The sequence below is a fragment of the Chenopodium album genome, chromosome 11 (genome assembly GCF_948465745.1).
Source record: "Chenopodium album chromosome 11, dcCheAlbu1.1, whole genome shotgun sequence".
Lineage (NCBI taxonomy): Eukaryota > Viridiplantae > Streptophyta > Magnoliopsida > Caryophyllales > Amaranthaceae > Chenopodium > Chenopodium album.
The window spans coordinates 59,323,106-59,346,924 of NC_137844.1; the positions used below are offsets into that span (position 1 = coordinate 59,323,106).

The window sequence follows — 23,819 nt, forward strand, 5'->3', positions numbered from 1 at the left end:
CATGGTACTTTGAAAAGAGATATGATGTAGATGTATCCCAAACTTGAGTATCCAATTAGTTCACTACTTACATATCTTCAACATTAATGCTTGAATGCTCATATGATTTGACACTAGGTAAAATAGTGATGGTGAATTAGTGATTGTAATGGTGTGGTGTGTATTTGTGTAATTAGATGTATTTGATCAATTTGAACATTAAGAAAAGCAAGTAGCATGCAAAGGCAATAGTGATTAGTGATTAGTTTTTTGTATAGAATATTGACGTTATGGACCTTACTGTTATCTTACTGTTGTTTACATTTGGTGTAACTATTTCCTACTATTTCTCCTATACTTATCTTACCATTGTATCTACTATCTAGTCATAATTTGTATCTTATTGATGTTTCTTGAGACGTAATACTTCCTCATACACGATAAATATCCAATAATGTAACAGTTTGTTGTTACCTTCATTTAAACTTGCCTATCTCAAATGACTATAGCCAGAGATGACTAATTTCAAATGAAGTTAGTGTTACAATATGCTACAATAATACTCCTATTAAATTTAATTGTACTTTATGATTTACAAGTGATTTTGGCCATAAATTGCAGTGGTTGAAACTGCAACTTGAACTGACTTAATTTAGTTAGGATTTAGTTAAAATGTCACCACTTAGATATGATATGAGAAAGGACCCCACCTAAGGGTTGGCCCATAAAACATAGGTTGGTCATATAAATCTTGATGAACCAACTGGCAGATATCAGATTTCCAATATGCCCATATATCACGCATTTATTGGTGCTTCTATGCTATGCATGTTTTGTTAATTTTGTTGGGTGCTATAATGTCAAAAGGCATAATCACCATTTAACAAATTGATGATTATCTAATACTATTTGATCCACCTTGTTGTATTGTTGTTTATCTTGCTTATATTGTGGGGTTTTAACCAAACATTATAGTTTTTATTTGAGTTTGAAATCACTAATTATAGCTTTAATTGATGGTGGGAAACACCAAGAATATCTTAGTGATAAGTCAATTATTATCTTAATCTTTCTTTTTTTTTTTTTAATTTTTTTTAACGGATCTTAATCTTTGTTAAGACTAAAAAAATTTATCCCGAAAAATGAGATATCTTATCTGATTTTGTAAATCGAATTGAATATGGAGTATATAATATTCTTATCTGTTTAATGTGTGTTGTTGCCTTGACAAGATAAACACATTTATTTAGCTGTAAATATAAGAAATTATTCTTTTACTTCTAATCCAAAATACGAAAAAATGTTATTTAAAATGTTGTATCCCATGCCTTAAAGTTATGGATTACTCCGACAGTGTTTCTGTACTCATTACTTTGGAAAGCTACATGAATCTATCTTCACTAATAGCTATTGATCCATTAATTCTTATCATTAGACTAAAGTACTAATATGCCATTATTATTAGTTATATACACGGATAAGGTAAGAGCAGCTTATATCAAAACCATAATAAAATAAAAAATAAATAAAAAAAAAAAAAAAAGCGCAAATCCATTAGTTAGGCACATACATCATGTATCTATACTTAATTGTTTGACGGAGGCTAATATTCCCTTCCCATTGAAGAAGGAATAAATGTCTCAGCATAGGGTTTTACCACTTTTTGCACCAAAATTCAAACCCAAAGTATACTCATGTTATCGTCTTACGTTTCAGCCTTACAAAGGAAAAATAAAGAAAAAGTGTTGCACTGATTCCATTTCTAATACTATGTCTCTTTCTTATTTTGGTACACCATCTTTCTCTTTCTCTCTCTCTCTCTTTCTCTTTCTCTCTCCTATTGGAATTGGCTTATTGCCTAAGCTTCCGCCGTTTCCAACTTCATTATATATACTTAACTTTTTTCATTTTTATTTACCCTTTTGGTAATCACAATTATTATTTTTGTAATTATTCTTCCTCTGTTTTTTTTTTTTTTTTTTCTTACAATATTCAAGGTATAATTATCATTACTATATACTAATTAATCATCTATATACTGTCATATCATCTGTCTTTTACAAAAAGTTTCAATCTTTCCTTTGTTGTTATTAGCATTTTTGTTGTTTTATTTCTGGAAAATTTCTGGGTTTTATAATGTTGGATTTTGGATGATATTGGGTTTAGGTAAATTACAGAATTGGTTAAGAATATTGAGTTCTTTCTACAATGTGAAAACAACCAAATTCTTTAAAATGGGTTGTTGGTTCTGTTTTGGGATTCAGTGATGAATGTTTTGATTTGTCTTCTTCTTAATTTCTTTACATTGTCGATGGGAATGGGCTATGTACATTTTAGGCTATTTTATTGGTAGACTCATGGCCGAATCAGCCCAACTATAGCGGGTTTGGGTAGAAATTCTGGTTCGGAGATTGGCCCAACCTAGCTGACCAGTGACCACTTGGCCCCTCAACGAGCTTTTTTTAAGAAAGTTCGACTTGACCCATGATCACCTCTGTCATTTTGTTACTATGTATTCAAGTTATGTGTCATAAAGTTATTTACTGACAGTGTGGAAATTAAGGAATTTCAATACCACATTGATTATGTGAAATATTGATTTTGTCAGTGCTACTGTTGCAAGTCATATCCCTTAATATCCCCTTTTTCTGGGAGTAGCCTTTTTTTAAAAAATATTTTGTTTTATAGTTATATTAATCTGGCAATGTCTATTTTTAATGTGCAGAATGACCTTCAGAACAATCCAACAATGGATGAAGCTTCTAATATTCATGGGTGTATTTCTGGAAACAGAAAGTTTATATGTTGGAATTACAAAAGTCAGAAGTGCAGTGGCTAAAGGAGCTGGTGAGTAGCATGGTACAAGTTGTGTACTTGTGTTAGTACCTGTTACGTGTCACACCCTTTGTTCAGAATTAATAGTCATACTCTCTGAGTATAATTTGATTATATTATTGGAGGCAGACAAATTTGTTAAATTTGGATGTCTTAAGAATTATATATATGACCCCCTCAAATGCTGCATTAACAAGTTTAATATTAGGTGGCTATTATTATTTCTTGTTGTTATGGTTGTACAATCTAATTTATTGTTAAATGTAATGTTATGCAGTTTGTTTAGATGGTAGTGCCCCTGCATACCACCTAGATAGAGGACATGGATCTGGGGTTAATAATTGGTTGGTTCATGTTGAGGTTAGTCCTACTATATATTAATAAGTTTTCCTAATAACATTTTTAGCATTTTCAATGAATTTCAGCTCTAGAAAACACAATTTAATGAGGTTATATTATGATTATCTAGGCTTAGTATTTATAAAATATTGACATATAAAATGTGTCTTGTTAAAACAAAAACACCTTGTGCTTATAGGATGGATTTGTTTGGATGATTTATCAGCTTTGTATTTGCTTATTCAGGGAGGAGGTTGGTGTAACAATATTACAACATGCCTTGAACGAAAGTACTCTCATTTGGGTTCATCCTGGAAAATGGAAAAGCAGCTTGCATTTTCAGGAATTTTGGGCAATAATCCAATGTTTAATCCAGGTTTCACCAATTCTCATGTAATGAATTATAGTCTATAATTTTATTTAAAGCTTGAACTTACACGAAAATTGTTTATTTTTCAGATTTTTATAATTGGAACAGAGTTAAAATTCGATACTGTGATGGTGCCTCATTTACAGGAGACGTCGAAGCTGTCAATTCTGTAAATTTATTACCTAACATATCTTTGGTTTATGCTTTCATTTCTACATGAATTTGTTGATGAATTCCCTTTCTAATTTCTTTTGGTTGTAGATTACTAAGCTTCACTTTCGCGGAGCTAGAATTTGGCATGCTGTCATTGAGGATTTGTTACTGAAGGGAATGAAAAATGCTAAAAATGTATGTCTCTATGTATGGTTAAGCTTAAGTGTTTTCCTTGCTTCTTTTGCGTTACATACACGTGTTTGTCGTGACTGCTGAAAAAAGTTGCTGCATTAGGCTATTCTTTCTGGGTGTTCAGCTGGTGGATTGACTTCCATTTTACATTGTGATAGCTTTCGAGCTCATCTCCCTGTGAGTGCTAGGGTAAAGTGCCTCTCAGATGCTGGCTATTTTATCAATGTGTAAGCAAACACTGCCTTCACAAAAACTGATTTTCATTTCTTGTCCTGCCTTCTGGTTGTTTTCGCTGACACACTCCATGTTTGATGTTACAGAAAAGATGTCTCCGGAGCATCACATATCGCTTCATATTTTGATCAAATAGTCAAATTACATGTACACTACTACTTTCTTACTTTATTAAAAATTGATCCTCTCAATGTTAATAGCTGTGCATTATTTCCGCCTTTTCTTCTGAGTTCTGACCCTCTACATATATGAGCAGGGTTCAGCAAGGACTTTGCCTGCATCTTGCACCAGGACTTTAAGACCTGATTTGGTAAGTTCAGGTTTTTGGTTATATCTAGTCTTCAAGCCATGATTGCTTCGCTTCTTCAGTCTTTTTTTATCCATGGAATTGATGTTTCAGTGCTTCTTCCCACAATACATGGCAAAAAAGATCAAGACACCACTCTTTATACTAAATGCAGCATATGATAGATGGCAGGTTAGTTGATACTTGTATCTTTCTCTAAATTAGAACTCAAAACTGCCTAAAAAAAATGTCTTAACTGTTGTGAACTTGTGATATCAATCTTGTACTTGCCTGTCCTCTTTGATTATCGCAAACTTTAACCTGTTAACATGCAGTATTATCATAACCTCGTTTGGTAATTAGAAGTTAAGAAATAGAATCATCTGGTTTCACTTGTATAGTTAAAAATTCCGACCTTGACTGATCAAAGTGTCTCTATTTTGTTCAGATAAAGAACATTTTGGCACCCGTTGTAGCCGATCCTCAAGGCTTCTGGTCTGACTGCAAGATTGACATAAAGAATTGCTCAACCAATCAGCTTACTGTCATGCAAGGTTCACAGAACTCAACAACATTGCTCTTCCTTAAATTGAATCATATATTACACCTGTACAATCTTGTGACATTATTGCTTGTTTCATCAGATTTTAGGTCCGAGTTCTTAACTGCTCTGAGTAAACTGGGAAAGTCACCATCTAGAGGATTGTTCATAAATTCGTGTTACGCCCACTGCCAGACAGAATTGCAGGAAACATGGTTTAGTCATGACTCCCCTGCTTTGCACAAAACGGTATAAACTCAGTGGTTTATTTTTTCCTAATGCAAATGCTATTTGCTAACATAATGAAGAATTACAAAACAGGAGACTGAAGTTAGTCTTATGTCAATTATGCTTTGCAGAGAATAGCAAAGGCAGTTGCAGACTGGTTTTACGACAGGAGACGGCTTCAGATGATAGACTGTCCATACCCTTGTGATCATAGTTGCCATGATCGGATTTTTGAGCCAGACGAACCACATCATCACCATCATCATCAACAACAACAACAACAAAAAGTATAGTTATTTCTACCCAGCTAAAACACATTCATATTATTTGTTAGGTGGTAAGAATTGGATCAATATATATAGGAATTTCATTTCTTCAATTGAAGGAAAAGTATAATATAGGTACAAAGAAAATATATTTTTGAACACAATTCATTGTTTGCCAAGAAATTTTTGGCATTTTTTTTTCTTTCTTTAATGAAAATATGTAATAATAATTCATTATACATTTATATACAATATATACACTCATTTTACAAAAGCTTAATAATACAAACAATCATTTCTGTATGAATTTTGATGGTCAAGAAAAATCTTTATTATTTATATACTCCCTTTATCTAATTTTTATAGTCCCTAACTCTTTTGAATGATAAAGGATTCCATGATTTCACAAATTACCATTTGTAATAGATTACTTTAGAAAGTACGTGTATATAATTGAAAAAATAATATCGAGTACATTCATAAAGCTTTACATTTGCGCGTTCTAAACCAATACAAAGTATATGTGACCATTATCCTAGACAAAAGATCAGAGTATTTTACATTCATGCTAGATTAAGTTGGTACACTAATTAAGCTTTGATTTGAAGCTTGACATCACATACACATGCACAGGGCGAAGGTGAAAAACGATGGAGATATATGTTGCTCGAGAAACTACTTCTTGTTCTATGTTTATTTGGCTATGTAACCATTTTTTAGATAAAAGTTTTTATTAGGCTTTGTAAATGATATGGCTCACATGCAATATACTAGTGATACCGTTTTTGCTGATAATATTACTTTATTTATTTTTTTATATTTTTTTGAAAACATTACTTCATTTTTTTTATTTGTATATCATCCAATAGTTATAACAATATAATCAGGCCATTTAACAAAAAAGTTGCACAACAACGAGATTACATGCAATTTTCAACACCAATTAAGTTGTGAATTTAAATTCTTACCACTAGATCAATTCTTGCTCGACATACTACTTGAGTAATCGAGGAGTGAACTGTGAATTTATACACAATGGCAACAAAAATAAACCGGTGTTCCTATTCTATTTCCATTGACAGATACTAATAGAACCAAAAACAGATTTCAAATATATATATAGTAGTAGTTTTTGTTTGTTGTTATAGGAAAAATTAGCTAAACAAGGATGTAATGTTTGGCTCTGATCTCGCCATCAAAGGTAAAGCACTTGCCACCAACAAGAGTAACGAGCACCTCTTCAGGAGAGGTACGTTGGACTCTGAATAGAATGAACTGAAGATTGGTCTTGAGTGGTTGATTGTCCTCCTTATAAGTACAGGAGTTAGCCAAGCACAAAACATTGTTGCCCAAATGAAGCATGTTAAGGAATTCAGCAATGCAATAAGGGGCAGGAAAATACTCAGAGTACGCGACCTTCAACCAAGTTTTGCTGGTCAGATCATAGGCAGCAAGGCAATCAGGTTTTTTCTGCATATGAAAATAAATAACATCGCCGAGCAAGGTGGTGGCCTGAGGCCAGGGCCAGAAATCATGTGCGAGACAATCCCAAGTAGCAGTAGCAGGATAAAAAGCAAAGAGGGCAGAAATACACTTGACACGCATAATAAGTCTACGATTCTTTTCATCAGGAATGATGGGATCAGACACGTCTAGGTAGTCAACAGCACGCTGAAGAGGGTAATGTCTTTCAGAGGATGGTAGGAAAGGCAAGTCCTTCCACTCTCCAGCTTGAGGATCAAACATATGTACAAGGAGACCTATACCTGAATGTGTAAAGATATAAATTCTACCCTCAAGCACAGCACAATACGGAGCAAAGCGAGGATTCAGCATACAAGGAGCAGCTTGAAATCTAGTAGACTCTAAAACCAAACCGCCTTTACGAGCAACAGCATTAGGATCAGTATCAGGATGAACATCAGGGTCTGGATCAGTTGTTTGTATATTACCATCGTGGGGTATGAGCAACTCGGCACAGGATGCGCCCAAGTGAATATGGTGATCACCAACAATAAACTCAGGAATAATCCCACTTTCTAAAGACTGGCCGCCAATAACATAGATCATGGATCCTGACAAAACAGTGTAAGCACCGGCTGCGCCTTGATTCAACAAAACGGCAACAGGGGTTTTTGTTATTCTCTCTGTTTCCAAATCCAATACATAAAATTCTGATTTCCTTTCTACCAACGCAAGATGGGCTAAAATAAGTTGTTGTTTATGCTCCTTGGAATCATTACAACAATGTTCTTCCATGATGAATTATTTGTGAGTTCCTGTTTTATATTTTTTATATATATACTTATTGACTGAGCAAATTCAATGGATTGGAGGCTTGGAGCCCCATTAATAACAGCCCTAACTTGCCCCACTTATAAATGGGTCAGATCCATCCAATTATTAAATGGGTCGGGTCTTTATATAACTGTCTAACATTTTATAGGGTAAGGAGAAGTTAGACTTATTGAGAATGAGGAGAAATAATAAATAAGAGATCTTGGCATCACTACACCAAAAGTTTCTACTTGTAGTTAGGCCCTGTTCACTTTACCTTAAAAAATAATATTAAGTAAAAATAATTTTAGTTCAGTAAAAATAAGTTCAGTTTTATAAAATTAATTTCATTTCAATAAAAATAATTTCAGTTCAGTAAAAATAAGTTCAGTTCAGTAAAATTCAGTTTTCTTAAAGAAGAATTATAATAGAAAATCAGTAAAAAAATCATTTCAGTTCAGCAAAAATAATTTCAGTTCAGTAAAATCAATTTAAGTTCAGTAAAAATAATTTAAGTTCAGCAAATATAAAATCCCCTCCCCTCAACTGCCACCCCTTCCCCCCCTGCCAGCGCCGACACGAACTCACCCCCCTCCCTTTCCCCCACCCTACGCAGCCAACGAACCCCCCTTCTCTTTCCCCGTTCTTGCTGCCCTGACCCCCACCCCGAACCAAAACCACCCCCTTTCCCCTTCCCTCCACCGGAATCCGCCCCCCAGCTCCGTTCCCCCCACCGAAATCGACCCCCTCCCCTTCCCCTACCCTTTTCGGCCTTCCCTAACCCTAAACCACCACCCCAAAACCACCCAAAACGAATTTAGGGTTTCACTTATGGTGGTTTTGGGGTGGTGGTTTAGGGTTAGGGATGGCCGAAAAGGGTATAGGAAGGGGAGGGGGCTCGATTTCGATGGGGGGAACGGGGCTGGGGAGCGAATTCCGGTGGGGGGAAGGGGAAAAGGGGTGGTTTTGGGTCGGGGTGGGGGTCGGGGCAGCGAGAACGGGGAAAAGGAAGGGGGGGTTCGTTGGCTGCGTAGGGTGGGGGAAAGGGAGGGGGGTGGGTTCGCGCCAGCGCCGGCCGAAGCTCTGGGCGTTGGCCGCCGGCAGGGGGAAGGGGTGGCAGTTGAGGGGAGGGGGTGGCTGGGTTACTATTTTTTTTTTTAATTTTTATTTATTTATTTATTTTTGAATAAACTTAACGGAACCTTAACGGATTCCGTTAAGTTGTAGTGAAATTTTAATTATTTGATTTTAGGTGGTAGCAAAATAAAATAAAAAATTAAACGGGTAGCAGATGTAACACAAGGTACTTTCGCTAGTAATAAATGTCAATTTTTCCTAATTTATATCATCATTTCACCACTTGGTTGCCGTATATCTTTTCATACCTACCTAAGTTGGTCATGTAATCAACTAATCATATATATTAGATATATTGGAATATAGAGATTTTATACGTAGTATATGATAGTAGAATATAAAAATTTTACTAAGATGATCATCACAAGTATATATGGTAATGATGTAATGTAACTTTTTACTAAATAGATACTTTATTTTACAAAATAATTCGTCAATTACTTGATAGTGGAAATATTTTGTAAAATTTTCTACTTTAAGGAAAATAATGAAAATATTTTTCTACATAGGATCAATAGAGTTTATATTTTTTTTGGCAAAAATATATTAGATAAGATCAAATTATTGTTTCAAAATAAAAAAAAATATAAGATCAAAATATACCATTCTAGTATATACATACTGTAATTTTTTTTTTTTATATGATGCGTAATATTTATAGGAAATAGAAGGTCTTAAAAATTTTACTGAATAATTGCTTTTTTTAAGATATGGTGAAAAAGAGCGGAATTTTTTTTTAATATCAAGGTGACACATATATTGGAGCTTGTGCTGGGAGTGCTCTCTGTATTAGTATAGTTATAGATAGATAGATGGATTTTTTATCATAAGTTTAATACTTTAATCCATTTGACTAATATATTATTATTCCCTATATATATTAGTACTATGAATCTTTTGTTGCTATTATAAACTATAAAGTCAATATAGTTAGTTTCCATATCATATTAAAAAAAAAAAAAAAAAAAAAAAAGTTGTAAATGAAAGAAATATAGTAAGAAAAATAAATTAGGAATGTTAGATATTTATATTTCAGAAAATAAGTTTTGGAGGGAATAGAACTGCACTAGAAAATGACATACATCATTCCTAAGGTCGGTTCCCATATACTGAGTTGAGTTGAACTGAACTGAAATGATTGGAGCTGAACTGAACTGAACTGATCAACTAAAATGAATATTTTATGAGAGAAGGAAATTAGGAGCTGAACTGAACTGATTAGAGCTGAACTGAACTTAACTAAACTGATTGGAGCTGAACGGAACTAAACTGAAATTAAGCTGAAGTGAACAAGCCCCTAGTGTTTAATTTAATATATTTTATTGATTAATTTTTATGAAAAATGGATAGGAGGAAAGTATATATATTCATATAAGTTTACATATTTATGTAATAAACTATATATGTTAAAAATTTCAATTAACCTTTGGAAAAAAAATGATGATATAACTACATAAATAGAGCGTATTTTTCTTTTCTTATTTTTTTTTTATAAAAAAAAAATACAGTGTATTTTTTAATTTTGTGATATGTAATTAAGAAAATCATATCATCTTCTTTGATATGTAATTAGGAAAGCAAATCATATCATCTTCTTTAATACGAAGTATGTAATTGGGGAAGCAAATCATATCATCTTCTTTGATATGTAATTAGGAAAGCAAATGGATCATATCATCTTCTTTGATGTGTCATTGGGAAAGCAAATCATTTTCATCTTCTTTGATATGTAATTAATTATGTAAATCTTGTTTCCAAAATTACTAATCTGATTTCGGCTATATATAAATGTAAATATGTAATGCTGGTTGAATTGATTTTTGTACTCACTAACATATTTGCATTTTATTTTTTACTTTAGCAATGGCATCAAGTGGTAGAGCTCCATGCACTATTTTTTCCATAATCTTCATTTTTTCTCTCTTGGTCGTCATAGCAAATTGTAAGTTATACAATGCAACTATTTGTTATCTGTTTATGTAGTTTATTATACATTCACATCATTTTGGTGATCGATTCTGTAGTATACATATGTATTATGTGTAAAATTTACTATAATTTACGCATGAGAATTATGTGAAAAAATCACTATAATTTACATACGAGTATTATGTGAAAATTTTGCCTTTGAATGATAATTGTTTACGATAAATTTATGTAGGTGATGTTTATATTAGTGAAAAGTACGAGGGTTTGAAGGCGACAACGGAACAAAATAAGAAAATATCGACTGAGGGCACGAAAGTTTCAAATTATTGTTACAAGGCGTCTTGTGGCTTAGTTGGTTCTGGACAATTATGTTTTTGTTGTACTCCTTTTCAATGTTGGAAAGATGGTTGCAAAGGATGCTGAAATTTGCAGTTATGAATGCTGCAATGTTACTTTACTTTGAATTTAAAATAAGTGCATGTATACATTATTTTTCTTCTTTACCAAAGTTTTTGCCGTTCTTAGCATCAATAATATTGCCTTCGTCTCCTATATGAATGGAGTGAATAAAAATTGGTAGGACTTAAAATATTTTTTGTGATGATAAAATTATGATTCTCTTGAACCTTTATATTACTCCATATGATGCAAGTGGAGGACCAAATGTTGGATTTGGTGATAAAATTGTGGCATCAACAAAAATAAAAATAAAAAGAGATTAGACAACATTTTAGGGATGAAATATGGGGATTTTTTTTTTTTTTAAAGGGTAAATTGTTGATGATAATCTTCAATTGAAAGGATCTTTCTGTTGTCCTCCTAGGAGGAAGAAGATATATATTTTTATATTATTTGTATTCCTACCTTTATAAAGTACGACTAGATCTCTCTCGCCTCTTCTCTTCTCTTCTCTCCTCCTCTTTTCTAGAGTTTCCTCAAAATCTTGACCGTTTAGGCTGAAAATAGTCTAATTTCTTCATAAATTAGATTATTTTCGACTCTTTTTCCTTAATTTTCTTTAGTTTTTGCATTTTAGGTTTCAATAAATCTACACTAGTGTAGATATTTACCCGTCTCCCTATGGTGGAGTCGTTAGTTTTTGTTAGTTTAGTTATTTGTTTGCGTTTAAGGTTTGTTTGTATGTTAAAGTTTATAAAAAAAGTAATCATCTTTTGCCCTATTGTCAGTTACTTGGTAAAGATTTGTACGGGAATGCAACGGTTGTCAAGTTTTCGAATGCGTTCAAGCGAATCAGATGAAAATCATCCTTACGGCTACAACAAATCGTTAGACCGTCTCTCTGAAAAGGTTGTATATTCCAACAATGTGTGCGAGAGATGTATCACAGTGTAAGATCTTTTCAACGATCGTAGCTTTGATGAAGGAAACCCTAGTTTGATTCAATTTTATGTTTTTGTTAATTTAGATTTCATTTGTAGATGGCGGATGACTTTTTATTAATGAATTGATTTGTTTCAAAAAAAAAGTACGACTAAACACTTATTAATAGTGTTGAGACATTTATGCCCTTTACAACATATTTACATATTTACCCTTATATATATATATATATATATATATATATATATATATATATATATATATAGTTACGTAAAAATATGACTAAACACTTATTAATAATGTTGAGACATTTATGCCCTTTACAATATATTTACATATTTACCCTTATATTATATTTGTTACATTTATGAATAGTGTCGAGACAATCATGTCCCTTTACAATGGTTAGCTATGACGTGTGCATCGTACGCGTAAGCCGCCCTAATAATTATAAAACTAAATATGCAATTAATAAAATGTAACAATGTGGTGGGAAATAAAGTAACGGTTATTTCACCAAATACCCTTAACTTTTTGCAAAATTCACCAAATACCCTCAAGTTTTTCAAAATTCACTAAATACCACTGACGTTCGTTAAAGGTCCGTTAGCAATAAAATTTAATTCACCAAATGTCCTAAATTTGTTAAATAATTACACAAAATACCTCTATTTATTGAGTTACAACGACTAGTTTAAAATTTAGAAAACTAGCTCTTAATTTTGATTCTCACCCTTTTTTGCATAAATACTCAATACATAATAGTCCCCTTATTTGCTTAGCCACAATTTTAACATGGAAAATTTGTTAGAAACAACCTTTTAAAGTGTTCACTTTATTTAAAACAACCTTTTAAATATTTTTTTACAAATTCAGACCACATTATAATTTTTTTTTATCAAAGACAACCTAATGCTAATTTTCGGCGTTGACTCTATTTTTCCGATGTTGACAACGAGTGTATGAGACATGTGACCTCATATATTGCTAATTACACCCCTTTCCCTCCAATTCACTCGTACTAAATCCCCTCCTCTCTCAAAGTAATTTGTCACTTTGAAGGGTTTTAATAGGAGTTAATTGGAGGGGAAAGGGGTATAATTAGCAATATATGAAGTCACGTGCCTCACACACTCGTGGTCAACATCGGAAAAATAGAGTCAACGCCGAAAACTAGCATTAGGTTGTCTTTGGTAAAAAAAATTTATAATGTGGTCTGAAGTTGCAAAAAAAAATTTAAAAGGTTGTTTTTAATAAAATAGACACTTTAAAAGGTTGTTTTTGACAAATTTTCCTTTTAACATCATGAGTTATATGTCCAAATCATCTTCTTCAATGAAATCATGAAATCAGGCATCGTAGAAACTACATTGCCCTATCCTTAATACTAGACCGGCCTTCGTCCCCGGACACCCTACGACGTCCTTCATTTTGCTTTTCTTCTTGCTAGCTGCTCTGTTCGTTGTTGTAGTTATTGTTAAACGATTGATACTGCTACTTTGAAAGTTCAAATTATGAGATTTTTTTATAAGAAAGTAAAGTAAAAGGAATAATCTATCTGATAAACTCAAAAGGAATGGAGGAAGAGAGGGAAGAATCCAACCTATTTTTGGTAAAAAAATGTGAGCGTGTTTAAGAATACTACTCCCCTGTTATCCTGCTTCTTGAATTGAGTCCATGTTAGTTGCTCGTAGCTTAGCAAAAATCAGCTGTAATTTGCGTGTTTAGTTAGAGGAGTACCCTCATGAGTTGCATGAGGCTATTTGTAAAGATATTCAACTTTTGCTTGATTAATGAAATGCTAAACTTGTTGGTGGTGATTCATGAAATGTTTTCATGTGAACAGAGGGATTACTTGATATATACAATTATACACCTATTAATTATGCGTGGGTCCAATAGTGGTAAAAGTGGCAATTATGTTAAAATAAATGTCAAGATTAAGTTCTGTGTAATTCATTGTCAAATTATTCTCTCATTTTTTTTTACACCTCAGAATTAAAATGTCAATACTTAATTGAGATAACATTGTCTCTTTCCTAGCTTAGATAGTTAGATTGCTAGGTTGTTATCTTTCCTCATAGCCTCTCTATTCACTTTCCGAATATAAAAAAGGGATAAAATTTGAGGCTTTTTTCTTGATAGTATAAATTCACTCATCTTAAGTCTAATATATGTCCAAAATACAAAATTATATGATAAAGACAACTCCTAATTCTTTCCTCCAATTAAATACTTCCTTCGTTTTATTATATTTGTTACGATTTGATTTTTACACTATTTATATGTTTCACTTTGACTACCTAGATTGGGAGATTTATAGCTACACAAATTATAGTCATGTGAGATATTGTTAGATTTATCTTGATTTACGGAGAAACTTGGAATTGACCCTATTCTAATATCATATGTTTATAATTTTTACATATTGATAATTGAAAGTATATGAACGATTGAAATAATAAATCGACAAACGTGAAAGAAAAGTGTTGTAAATATTAAAATAATAATAATAATAATAATAATAAAGGAAGTATATTTTACTTAATTAGCTCTTAATGATGACACATTATTTATTTATTTATTTATTTATTTTTTTGAGGGAAAAGCTCTTAATGATGACATTGTTAGCTATTGATTGAGCCCAAACAATAATTTACTTTCAAAATTTAACAAGTTTTGAATAAGTTTAATATTTCCACTTTTTATTTTAGGGGAATATCACGCACAATTTATTTAATAGAATGAATTTGAGAAAGAATAAAAACATAGTATTCTAGTAAACAACCAACTTATCTCAATTTAATTATTTCTCAAATTCCTTGCTCGTTTGAGATTAATTACATTGCATGGTTGTTGATTGTACTTATATGTATGCTACTAAAATTGTGAATGTAATTTATAATTTGAAAGCAAATTTTTTTTTTTTTTTTTTGAAAGAATTGAAAGCAACTTGGCCAAGCTTTATTAAAAAAAAAAAAAAAAAAAAAGGGGGGGGGGGGGTCCGAAAAATGACGTTATATATGCATGATTTGGAACTCATTAATTTTATACTCAAGTCATAATCTATGGCCGGCTAGATAATCACACATTTGGTTTACAAATCAACTACGGAGTATAATAATTCCCCGTTTCCTTCAAAAAAAAAAAAAAAAAAAATCCCTTTGAACCTCACCCTAACTCTTCTTTTTTTTATAATTAAGGCATGATAATCAACAATTTTTCATCTTATTATTATGTTGAATTTATGCATTTTTATAATCCTTAAACTATGCCAATAAATATTCTCTAGTACTATATATACACACTGTTACTCTAGAAAAATACTACAAGAGGGGGGTGAATTGTAGTTAAGTGAAATTAGGCTAACTTTTTGCGGAATTAAAGAAACTGAGCTATAGGAACTTTAAAGTAAGACAGAGAAATTTTACGTGGAAAACCTCTTGGCCCTAACAAGAGGAAAAACCACGACCACTTGGGATTTTAGGAAAGATTCTTCACTATAATAGGGAAAACAACCTATTACAAGCTAAAGGATCAATCTTCAAGTTCCTCTACGAACTTGAAGTTCCCAGCAGCAAGTCCCTCTACTTGCCACTCTTCTCTTCTCTCACTTTCTCTACTGACTTCTCTTAGAGTTCACTCAAACTCCCAATTCCCAATTACAACTCAAATGAACAATACTCTAGTGAAAGTAATTAAGTAAATTAACTTCTAAGTAGAATGCGACTTTTGACTCTTTTTAGAAAACAAAAAGATAGAAAAGTATGATTGAGCAAGGTGAAGTTTTCCAGAGAACAACTTCGATATTTATAGAAAAACATTGCTTGATTAAAACGCCACAACTTCCACTACTCACGCCACTACTACTGCATCTTAACGCCACTACTTTCCACTACTACCAAAGCTTCAAACATGTCCTAAAAACCAGGGCACGTTGAACCTCTAAGAAGCAGTTTCTGTGTTGGTGGTGAAGACTAAATCAACAGGTATTGGCGTAAGTTTAGGAAGTTAGTTTTTCTAAACTTTTCAAAGATATTTTTCTGAAAAAGATATTAACTAAAGATAAGAACAGAAAAGATATTTTTGAAAACAATATTTCCTATGTTTTAGCAATCAGAGAAATTCTATCTAATTGACACATTCAAATCGCATTCTACTCATCATCAACTCCTAATTAATCTCACTTACATAAAACCTAAAACATGAAAATATTTTAGACTTTTAATTTCTCTAAAAATTCTCTGCTCTGAGTCTTCTTTCCTTAGCTTCTGCTCCGAAGCTCCAGTTCCTTCATAGGAACACTGCAACATGCCTTTTAATCTTGTAGCTCTTGTTCCTTTTCCTTGAGTTAGTCCTACAACTTATCATAACAACTACAAAACTGATCAAGACATTTGTCCTTTTATTTGTCTTGTGTTATCATCAAAACATCAAGGGCAACACACACATTACACATACAAATCAAATCAACCATCATTCTAATAACACTTTATTCTCTAGCTAGACGTACTAACGTTTGAGCCATATGGCCTATTATAAAACCCAAGATTGCTACCTTATCATTCTTTCTCTACTAATAATTTATTTACTGCTGACCACTTCTAAAGCCGAAGTTAACAATCTTACAATTAATGTAGCTCGTCATCCAATAGACCCATTAACGGTCCAAGAGATCAAATTTCATGTTGCTCATAGCTTAGCAAAAATCAACTTTAATTATAGTAGTTCGCGTCTTTGGTTAGAAGAGTACCCTCATGAGGTGCATGACTGCATGAGGCTTTTTATAAAGAATTGAATAATATAGTGGTGATTGAAGCTCTTCATCGACGAACAAAAGGTTCAAACTCGGTCCTTGATGATGAAATGTCTGTTTACACACACAATGGCATATGTTGGGCTATGGGTCCCTTCCTATGTGGAGAAAGCCCATTTTAATGTTGTGTTAGTTTTGGGGCAAATAGTGTAACTAAGGTCCATATGTGAAGTCTTCTCAAGGAAGCTTCCTTCACTTGACTTTGTGTGTGTGTCTTCCCGTGGAAGCTTTTGGTGCAACAAAGTCTTTGAGATACTTTACACTTGCTGCCAGCCAGAGGGAGTAAATGAGGGAAGTAATTAGTTGAGAGTAAGAGAAGAATACAGAAAATTCAAGTGAGCAGCCCTGTTCACGGTCTTCACAGCACAACTTCAGAAATCAGCCCCGATCGAAACTCATCCGTGGTCCGATTTGGCTCACATTTTGACAGCTTGTCCGGGACATCTAGGGCTTCGTTTTCAACAGTCGGATTGTCATTTGATGCTACTGTTCGTGATTTACGGCCTCTGGACAGAAGCTTCGTTTTCTAGTTTTATCTCTCAATTTCTTCCTCAATTGTGTTTGTTCTTATGATTGTTGTTGTTGGGTAATTGAGTACCCATCTTTTAGACTTGGAATTGTGTTTGTGTAACATTCCTTTGATCATAATAAGAACAATTTGGGTGCACTCCTAAAGTCCCGTGGTTTTTACTCTTCACATCGAAGAGGTTTTCCACGTAAAATCGTGTGTCTTTTGCTTGGTTGTTTATGCTCGTTCTTTGCTTAAGTTGCTGCATTATATGTGTTGATATTGCTAGTTGTTTGTTGATCTTGGAGAATATTTCATATAGCTTGGGTTAAGTGTGACCTTTGAACAAACTAGTAGCTTGTGTGTGCTTGTGGTTTGTTTGTTTGGTCGATTGATTATTCCGCAAGAGGTGTGTTTATCCTCAACAACATAGACACATGATTTTTAGCCTTTTACTATTATTTTTTCCTTGCATTTTCACCTAATCCTACAAAATTTCATGAGTTAAAGTGCAATTTCACGCACCCCTTAAGCATTGTCGACAGTGAGGAGAATTTTCCTCATGAGAAAAATGAAGGAGAAAAATCTTCCTCATAGGCTTCACGGTAGTGAGGAACTTGATTTTTCCTCATGAGGAAAATTTGTGATGAATAGTATGTTGTTATATAAGTAGGGTGTAGATCAAATAGTTAACAAAAAGAACAAGATAAGAGAAAATTATACTCAAAGAAATTTCGGTGTGGCGTAATAATAACTTACTTGATTGAAAACGAAATTCGGCGGAACCAGGGTGCACAATTGTAATCGCCGATACATTCCCTAACGTTATGCGCCACTACTCCCACACAAATACACTTTTGGGTGGAAGGTTGAAGACTGGTAAACTTATGCCCAAAGACAGAATTATGTTTAGCTTAATGTGTTTGATAATTGTGTTTTCTTATTTTTCCAGTCGTGAAAATATATAATGAAAGATGAAGAATTAGAGAATGAATCTAGACACCAAAGGATGATTAAATCACAATAAACATCTAATTCAATGGGGGGTTACAAGAGAATTCAAGAGATGAAGGAAGAATGCCAAAAGTTGAATGTATGTAGACATGAAAAGTCTACTCCATAACCCACTTGTGGGCAATCGTTATTGGTCACAACCTACTTGTGGAGTAGGCTGATTTTTCCTTATAAAATAGACATAAGAATTCTACTCCACAGCCCACTTGTGGGCAAACATTGTAGGCCACAACCTCCTTATGGAGCAAACTAATCAACTTCCAAAACTTGGTTTTTACTCACTTTAATCCAACATAGTACGTAGCAGGTGGGCTCCCCACCACTTGCTACTCAATTACGGAGTAATTTTTTTTGGCTTACTGCATCTCAAAACGACGTGTTTTGCTGGTTGTTCTTGATTGTACCTCAAAGCACGTCATTTTAATCAAATGGTTGATTGTTCGACTAATAATTAATTAAAAAATAATTAATTATAATTAGATTTATTTGTTTCATACTCGTTATTTTATAAAAGTATATACTATAATAAAAAAAATAAAGTTAATAAAATATGGTGATTTTTTGGAGAGAGAAAATGTTAGTGGGATATTGAAAAAGTAAGAGAGAGAGTGGTGAGAAATTTTTTTTTTTGATCATTGGTGGGATAAAATTTTCTCATCAAATTTTGTCATAAGGAAAATGAGAATTTTAGAGAGAGAAAATGAGGAAAACTTTTTTTTCCTCATTATTGACAATGGTCGATTAATAGAATGAATTTGAGAAACATAAGCATAGTACTCATTACTCAAGTAAACAATTTACTCATCTCAATTTATTTATTTCTCAAATTCCTTGCTCGTATGAGATTACTAACAGAAATGAATAGATGATTACTTGATTAGTTGTTGACTGTGCATTATATTTGCTACTAAAATTGTGAATGTAATTTATAATTTGAAAGCAAGTTGGTCAAGCTTTATAATATTAAAAAAAGAAAAAAAAAAAGTCCGAGAAATGACGTTTAACTTTAAATATATGCATGTATGATTTGAAACTTATTTCTTTTATACTCAAGTCATAATCTATGGCAGGCTAGATAATCACACATTTGAATATTTGATATACAAATCAACTACGAGTATAATAATCTTATTGTTGAATTTATGCATGTTATTATAATCCTTAAACTATGCCAATGAATACCCTCTACTACTATATATACACACACATTACACATAACAAATCAAATCAACCATCATTCCAATAACACTTTTTTTAAAAAAAAAAAAAAAAAATCATTCTAATAACACTTTTTTTTTTTTTTCTCAAGCTAGCCAGTACATGCATATTAACGTTTGAGCCATATGGCCTATTTTAAAACCCGAAATTGCTACCTTACTATTCTTTCTCTACTAATAATTTCATTACAATTAACAACTTCTAAAGCCGAAGTTAATAATCATACAACTAATGTAGCTCGTCATCCAATGGACCCATTAACGGTCCAAGAGATAAACCAGGTACGAGTTATACTCTCCTCCTATGTGACTAATAAGTCCTTTTCTCTTCACTCTGTGGTCCTAGAGGAGCCCCTTAAGTCTTACGTACTTAATTGGAGGCAAGGTGATCCTTTGCCCCCTAGAAAGGCCTCCGTCGTTGCACGTTTTGATGATGGGCCATTCCTCATGCTCGTCGTGGATCTAAAGTTGGGTCGGGTTGATCAGGTTATGACTAATCCATTGTCAGGGTATCCTATTCCTACTTTAGAGGAGATGTTAGCTGCCTTGACCGCACCATTTTCTAGTGCTCAGTTTAACAAGAGCATCATTGACCGTGGGGTTGACTTTAAGGACTTGGTTTGTGCACCTTTGTCTCCAGGTATGAATTCTTTTTACATCTAGTTGTCCTTATTTATTACTCTCTATGTCTATGAATATTTTTAAATATAACGTTAAATTTATTTGTGAAATAATCACCGTCAAAGTAGAAATAAGATACCATAAGATTCAAAAATAAAGGGAGTATTAAAGTTATGATTATTCATACCCTCACTTTGAGATTGAAGATTTAATTCATGCATTTAAGGTATAGCAGGGAAGATATACGAGGAAATTAAAATGAAATTATAATGGGACATTTTGGTAAAACAAAGTTTTTTTTTTTTTTTTGAACGGGTTAATATAATTTTGCTAAAAACAATATGCAAAGTATTATAATCGTGGTTAATATAATATGTCTCAACTCCATATAGAGACATGGATAAAAAAAATATTAGAAGTAAAAAGAAATATATATATATATATATATATATATATAGATTATAAAGTAATTATATATACACGTCCATGGCATCTTCTCATGCAAAAGAATTAAATAGACTTTTGATATTTACTAATTACTATTTCGGTATACATACGTACTCTTACCATTTTTTAATCTAGAGTCGTAGTCGTGCGGTAGAGTATCACGAATTCAGGACCCACTCATATTTCATCCATGTTATTAATCTTCATAAATTATTTTCGATCTCGATCGAATTGCAAAGTTGTTTTAATAAGGTTATTTTAATAAGGTTCTCTTGTATATATGTCAGTATCAATATTCAATACGAGTAGTGATTAGTGAGCAAAAAAAAACAATTATCTAAAATAAGAAAAATAAAATACGGAGTAATAAAATAGCCTGCATTGACTTTTTCTATCGCTTTCATTAATCCAATTAAATTGACTTTGACTCTTTATTTTTTAATTTTAATCTAGTAAATTTATACGTACTTTGTAGTAGGTAAGGTTGATTGTAGTTTTTTTTTAATCTACACCATTACATCTAGTTGGCTAAATTATATAATCGAAAAGTCTTCCAAGTAAGTATGCATATAAAGTTATGTATAAAGTAAATTATACTCCATACGATAAAAGTATTGAGAGAAAATTATTTCAAATTTGAATGTATTTTTCGTTGTAGGGTGGTATGGAAAAAAAGAGGAGAATAAGAGGATAATAAAGATACAATGCTTCTCTGCGGAAGACACGGTTAATTTCTACATGAAGCCAATTGAAGGGTTAACCGTAGTTGTTAATTTGGACACTAATCAAGTGATTGAGATTTTGGACCATGGAAAACACATTCCAATTCCTAAGGGAATTAACTCAGATTATCGTTTTTTGGCCCAAAATAACTCAAATAAAATCAATAAGCCCATTAACCCAATATCCATTGAGCAGCCCAAAGGCCCAAGCTTCAAGGTTAAAAATGACCATTTGATCAAATGGGCAAATTGGGAATTTCACCTCAAACCCGACCCAAGAGCCGGGTTGGTCATTTCCCAAGCCAAGTTTCTAGACCCGGATAGTGGTGAGCTAAGAAGTGTGTTATATAAAGGAATGGTCTCGGAGCTATTTGTTCCGTATATGGATCCAACCGAGTCATGGTATTTTAAGACGTATTTGGATGCGGGCGAATATGGGCTAGGTTTGACAGCGGTGTCACTTGACCCGTATAATGATTGCCCTAAAAATGCACATTATATGGATGGAGTGTTTGTTGCTGGTGGAAAACCATACATCCAATCGAACATAATTTGTGTTTTTGAGAGTTATGGTGGTGATGTTGCATGGCGTCACACCGAGGGTAATTTTGCCGAAAATAAGGTAATGATTAATGCAACAATTAGACTATTTCACTCATCTTTTATATGCTATGTACTACTCGTAACTTTGAATATGTTTTATATTTTACTAAGATATAATAAAGTGAGAAACGTGACACTTGTGTAATTACCTATTAAAGAATGGATATAACATGTGTGTTGTATATCAATATATACTTAGATTGGGACAATTTTCTATATACAACTAATTGTATTGGGTTGTAGGTACGTGAGGTGAGACCGAAAGTGAAGTTGGTGGCTAGAATGGTATCAACGATTGGTAATTATGATTACATCATAGATTGGATTTTCCAATCTGATGGGCTCATTAGGACTGAGGTTAGTTTTTACTTCTTTTATCTCATGGATTGTCAATTTCTCATCATATCTTATAAGATAAGCATTAGAGCCTTGACATTACAAAGTTAATGTTTAGGTGTGCAAATTTTTTTTTTTTATATTACTCTATAACATATAAGTTTAATTGACAAGTTCAAAAACTCAATTATAATAACACATAAGTTTAATTGACTATATCTATATAAAATAAGGTATGAAATGTTTGTCTGCATTTTATTTATGTACGACTATTTATTATATTGTTGATGAGTTACTTATTTTACTTAATTAAATGTGATCTTAGTATGACCATATGTCAGTTATAAAGACAGACGCTTGTCATTTGTAACAGGTTGGATTGAGTGGTATTGCAATTGTGAAAGGAACAAAATACAAGAACATGAAGGAGGTGCCTAAAGAAGAAGACCTTTATGGCACATTAGTCACTGAAAATGCAATTGGAGTCCTACATGATCACTACGTTGCATTTTATATTGACTTGGACGTGGATGGTTCGAATAACTCATTTGTTAAGGTGGATCTCCGAAGACAAGAAACTTCACCCGAAAAATCACCTAGAAAAAGTTACTTAAAAGTTACAAAAAATGTTGTTAAAACTGAGAAAGATGCACAAATCAAACTTAGTTTATATGAGCCATCAGAGTTTCATTTTGTCAACCCGAATAAGAAGACGCAAGTCGGAAACCCGGTTGGGTATAAACTAGTTCCGGGTGCTAATGCAGCGAGCTTGCTTGATTTGGAGGATCCGCCTCAAAAGAGGGCAGCATTCACCAATAACCAAATATGGGTCACCCCATATAACCAAAGCGAGTTGTGGGCTGGTGGGTCGTTTGTTTGGCAAAGCCATGGCGATGACACTCTTGCAACATGGTCTAATAGGTATGTAATTCATAACATCTATGTATAGCATAACTTATATCCATTCGACTCCTAACTAATTTGCAAATATTATTCGGGTTTTGCAGGGACAGATCTATAGAGAACAAGGATATTGTACTTTGGTACGTCTTAGGCTTCCATCACATACCATGTCAAGAGGATTTTCCTGTCATGCCAACAGTGACTTCAGGTTTTGATTTAAAACCTGTTAACTTTTTCAGCAAAAATCCAATACTTGCAGCTCCGCCAAATTTCGAGAATGATCTAATTGTGTGCCCATCTACTTAGCTATTGTACCTTCTTGAAAAACATATCAAGCTTAATAAAGAGAGATCATTAATGTATTATATCCCTGTGGTTCTTAACTTCTTAGGTATTGAATTAAGTTGTAATTTGTGACACAGTTCTTTTTTTTTTTTACTTGTAATATGATTGTGGTTATTAAGGTTTTTACTTGTAGGCACCCTCTCACAGTACTCTTTTCATTTTGTGAAAGTATACAAATTC

The 23,819-nt window shown here is 32.9% G+C and overlaps 2 protein-coding genes across 3 annotated transcripts; both read left to right on the top strand.

Moving 5' to 3' along the window:
* Nucleotides 1-1,648: 1,648 nt before the first annotated feature.
* On the top strand, nucleotides 1,649-6,331 carry LOC145569475 (pectin acetylesterase 8-like). Of its 2 annotated transcripts, none has more exons than XM_081628819.1 (14): nucleotides 1,649-1,768; nucleotides 2,705-2,826; nucleotides 3,092-3,174; nucleotides 3,400-3,529; nucleotides 3,613-3,692; nucleotides 3,785-3,871; nucleotides 3,971-4,095; nucleotides 4,189-4,249; nucleotides 4,359-4,412; nucleotides 4,503-4,580; nucleotides 4,837-4,942; nucleotides 5,033-5,178; nucleotides 5,289-5,444; nucleotides 6,057-6,331. In XM_081628819.1, exons 2-14 carry the CDS (start codon nucleotides 2,706-2,708, stop codon nucleotides 6,141-6,143), a joined length of 1,314 nt encoding a protein of 437 aa, XP_081484945.1. In that variant the 5' UTR covers nucleotides 1,649-1,768; nucleotide 2,705; the 3' UTR covers nucleotides 6,144-6,331. The 2 variants fall into 2 exon arrangements, with proteins under 2 accessions (XP_081484945.1, XP_081484944.1); XM_081628818.1 differs by lacking the exon at nucleotides 1,649-1,768 and adding an exon at nucleotides 1,821-1,976 and having other exon boundaries at nucleotides 6,057-6,330.
* A 3,848-nt stretch (nucleotides 6,332-10,179) lies between these two features.
* On the top strand, nucleotides 10,180-23,600 carry LOC145567011 (amine oxidase [copper-containing] gamma 2-like). Its single transcript, XM_081626246.1, has 7 exons — nucleotides 10,180-10,194; nucleotides 11,276-11,310; nucleotides 19,785-20,302; nucleotides 21,389-22,074; nucleotides 22,299-22,412; nucleotides 22,765-23,312; nucleotides 23,399-23,600. Exons 1-7 carry the CDS (start codon nucleotides 10,180-10,182, stop codon nucleotides 23,598-23,600), a joined length of 2,118 nt encoding a protein of 705 aa, XP_081482372.1.
* Nucleotides 23,601-23,819: the final 219 nt, after the last annotated feature.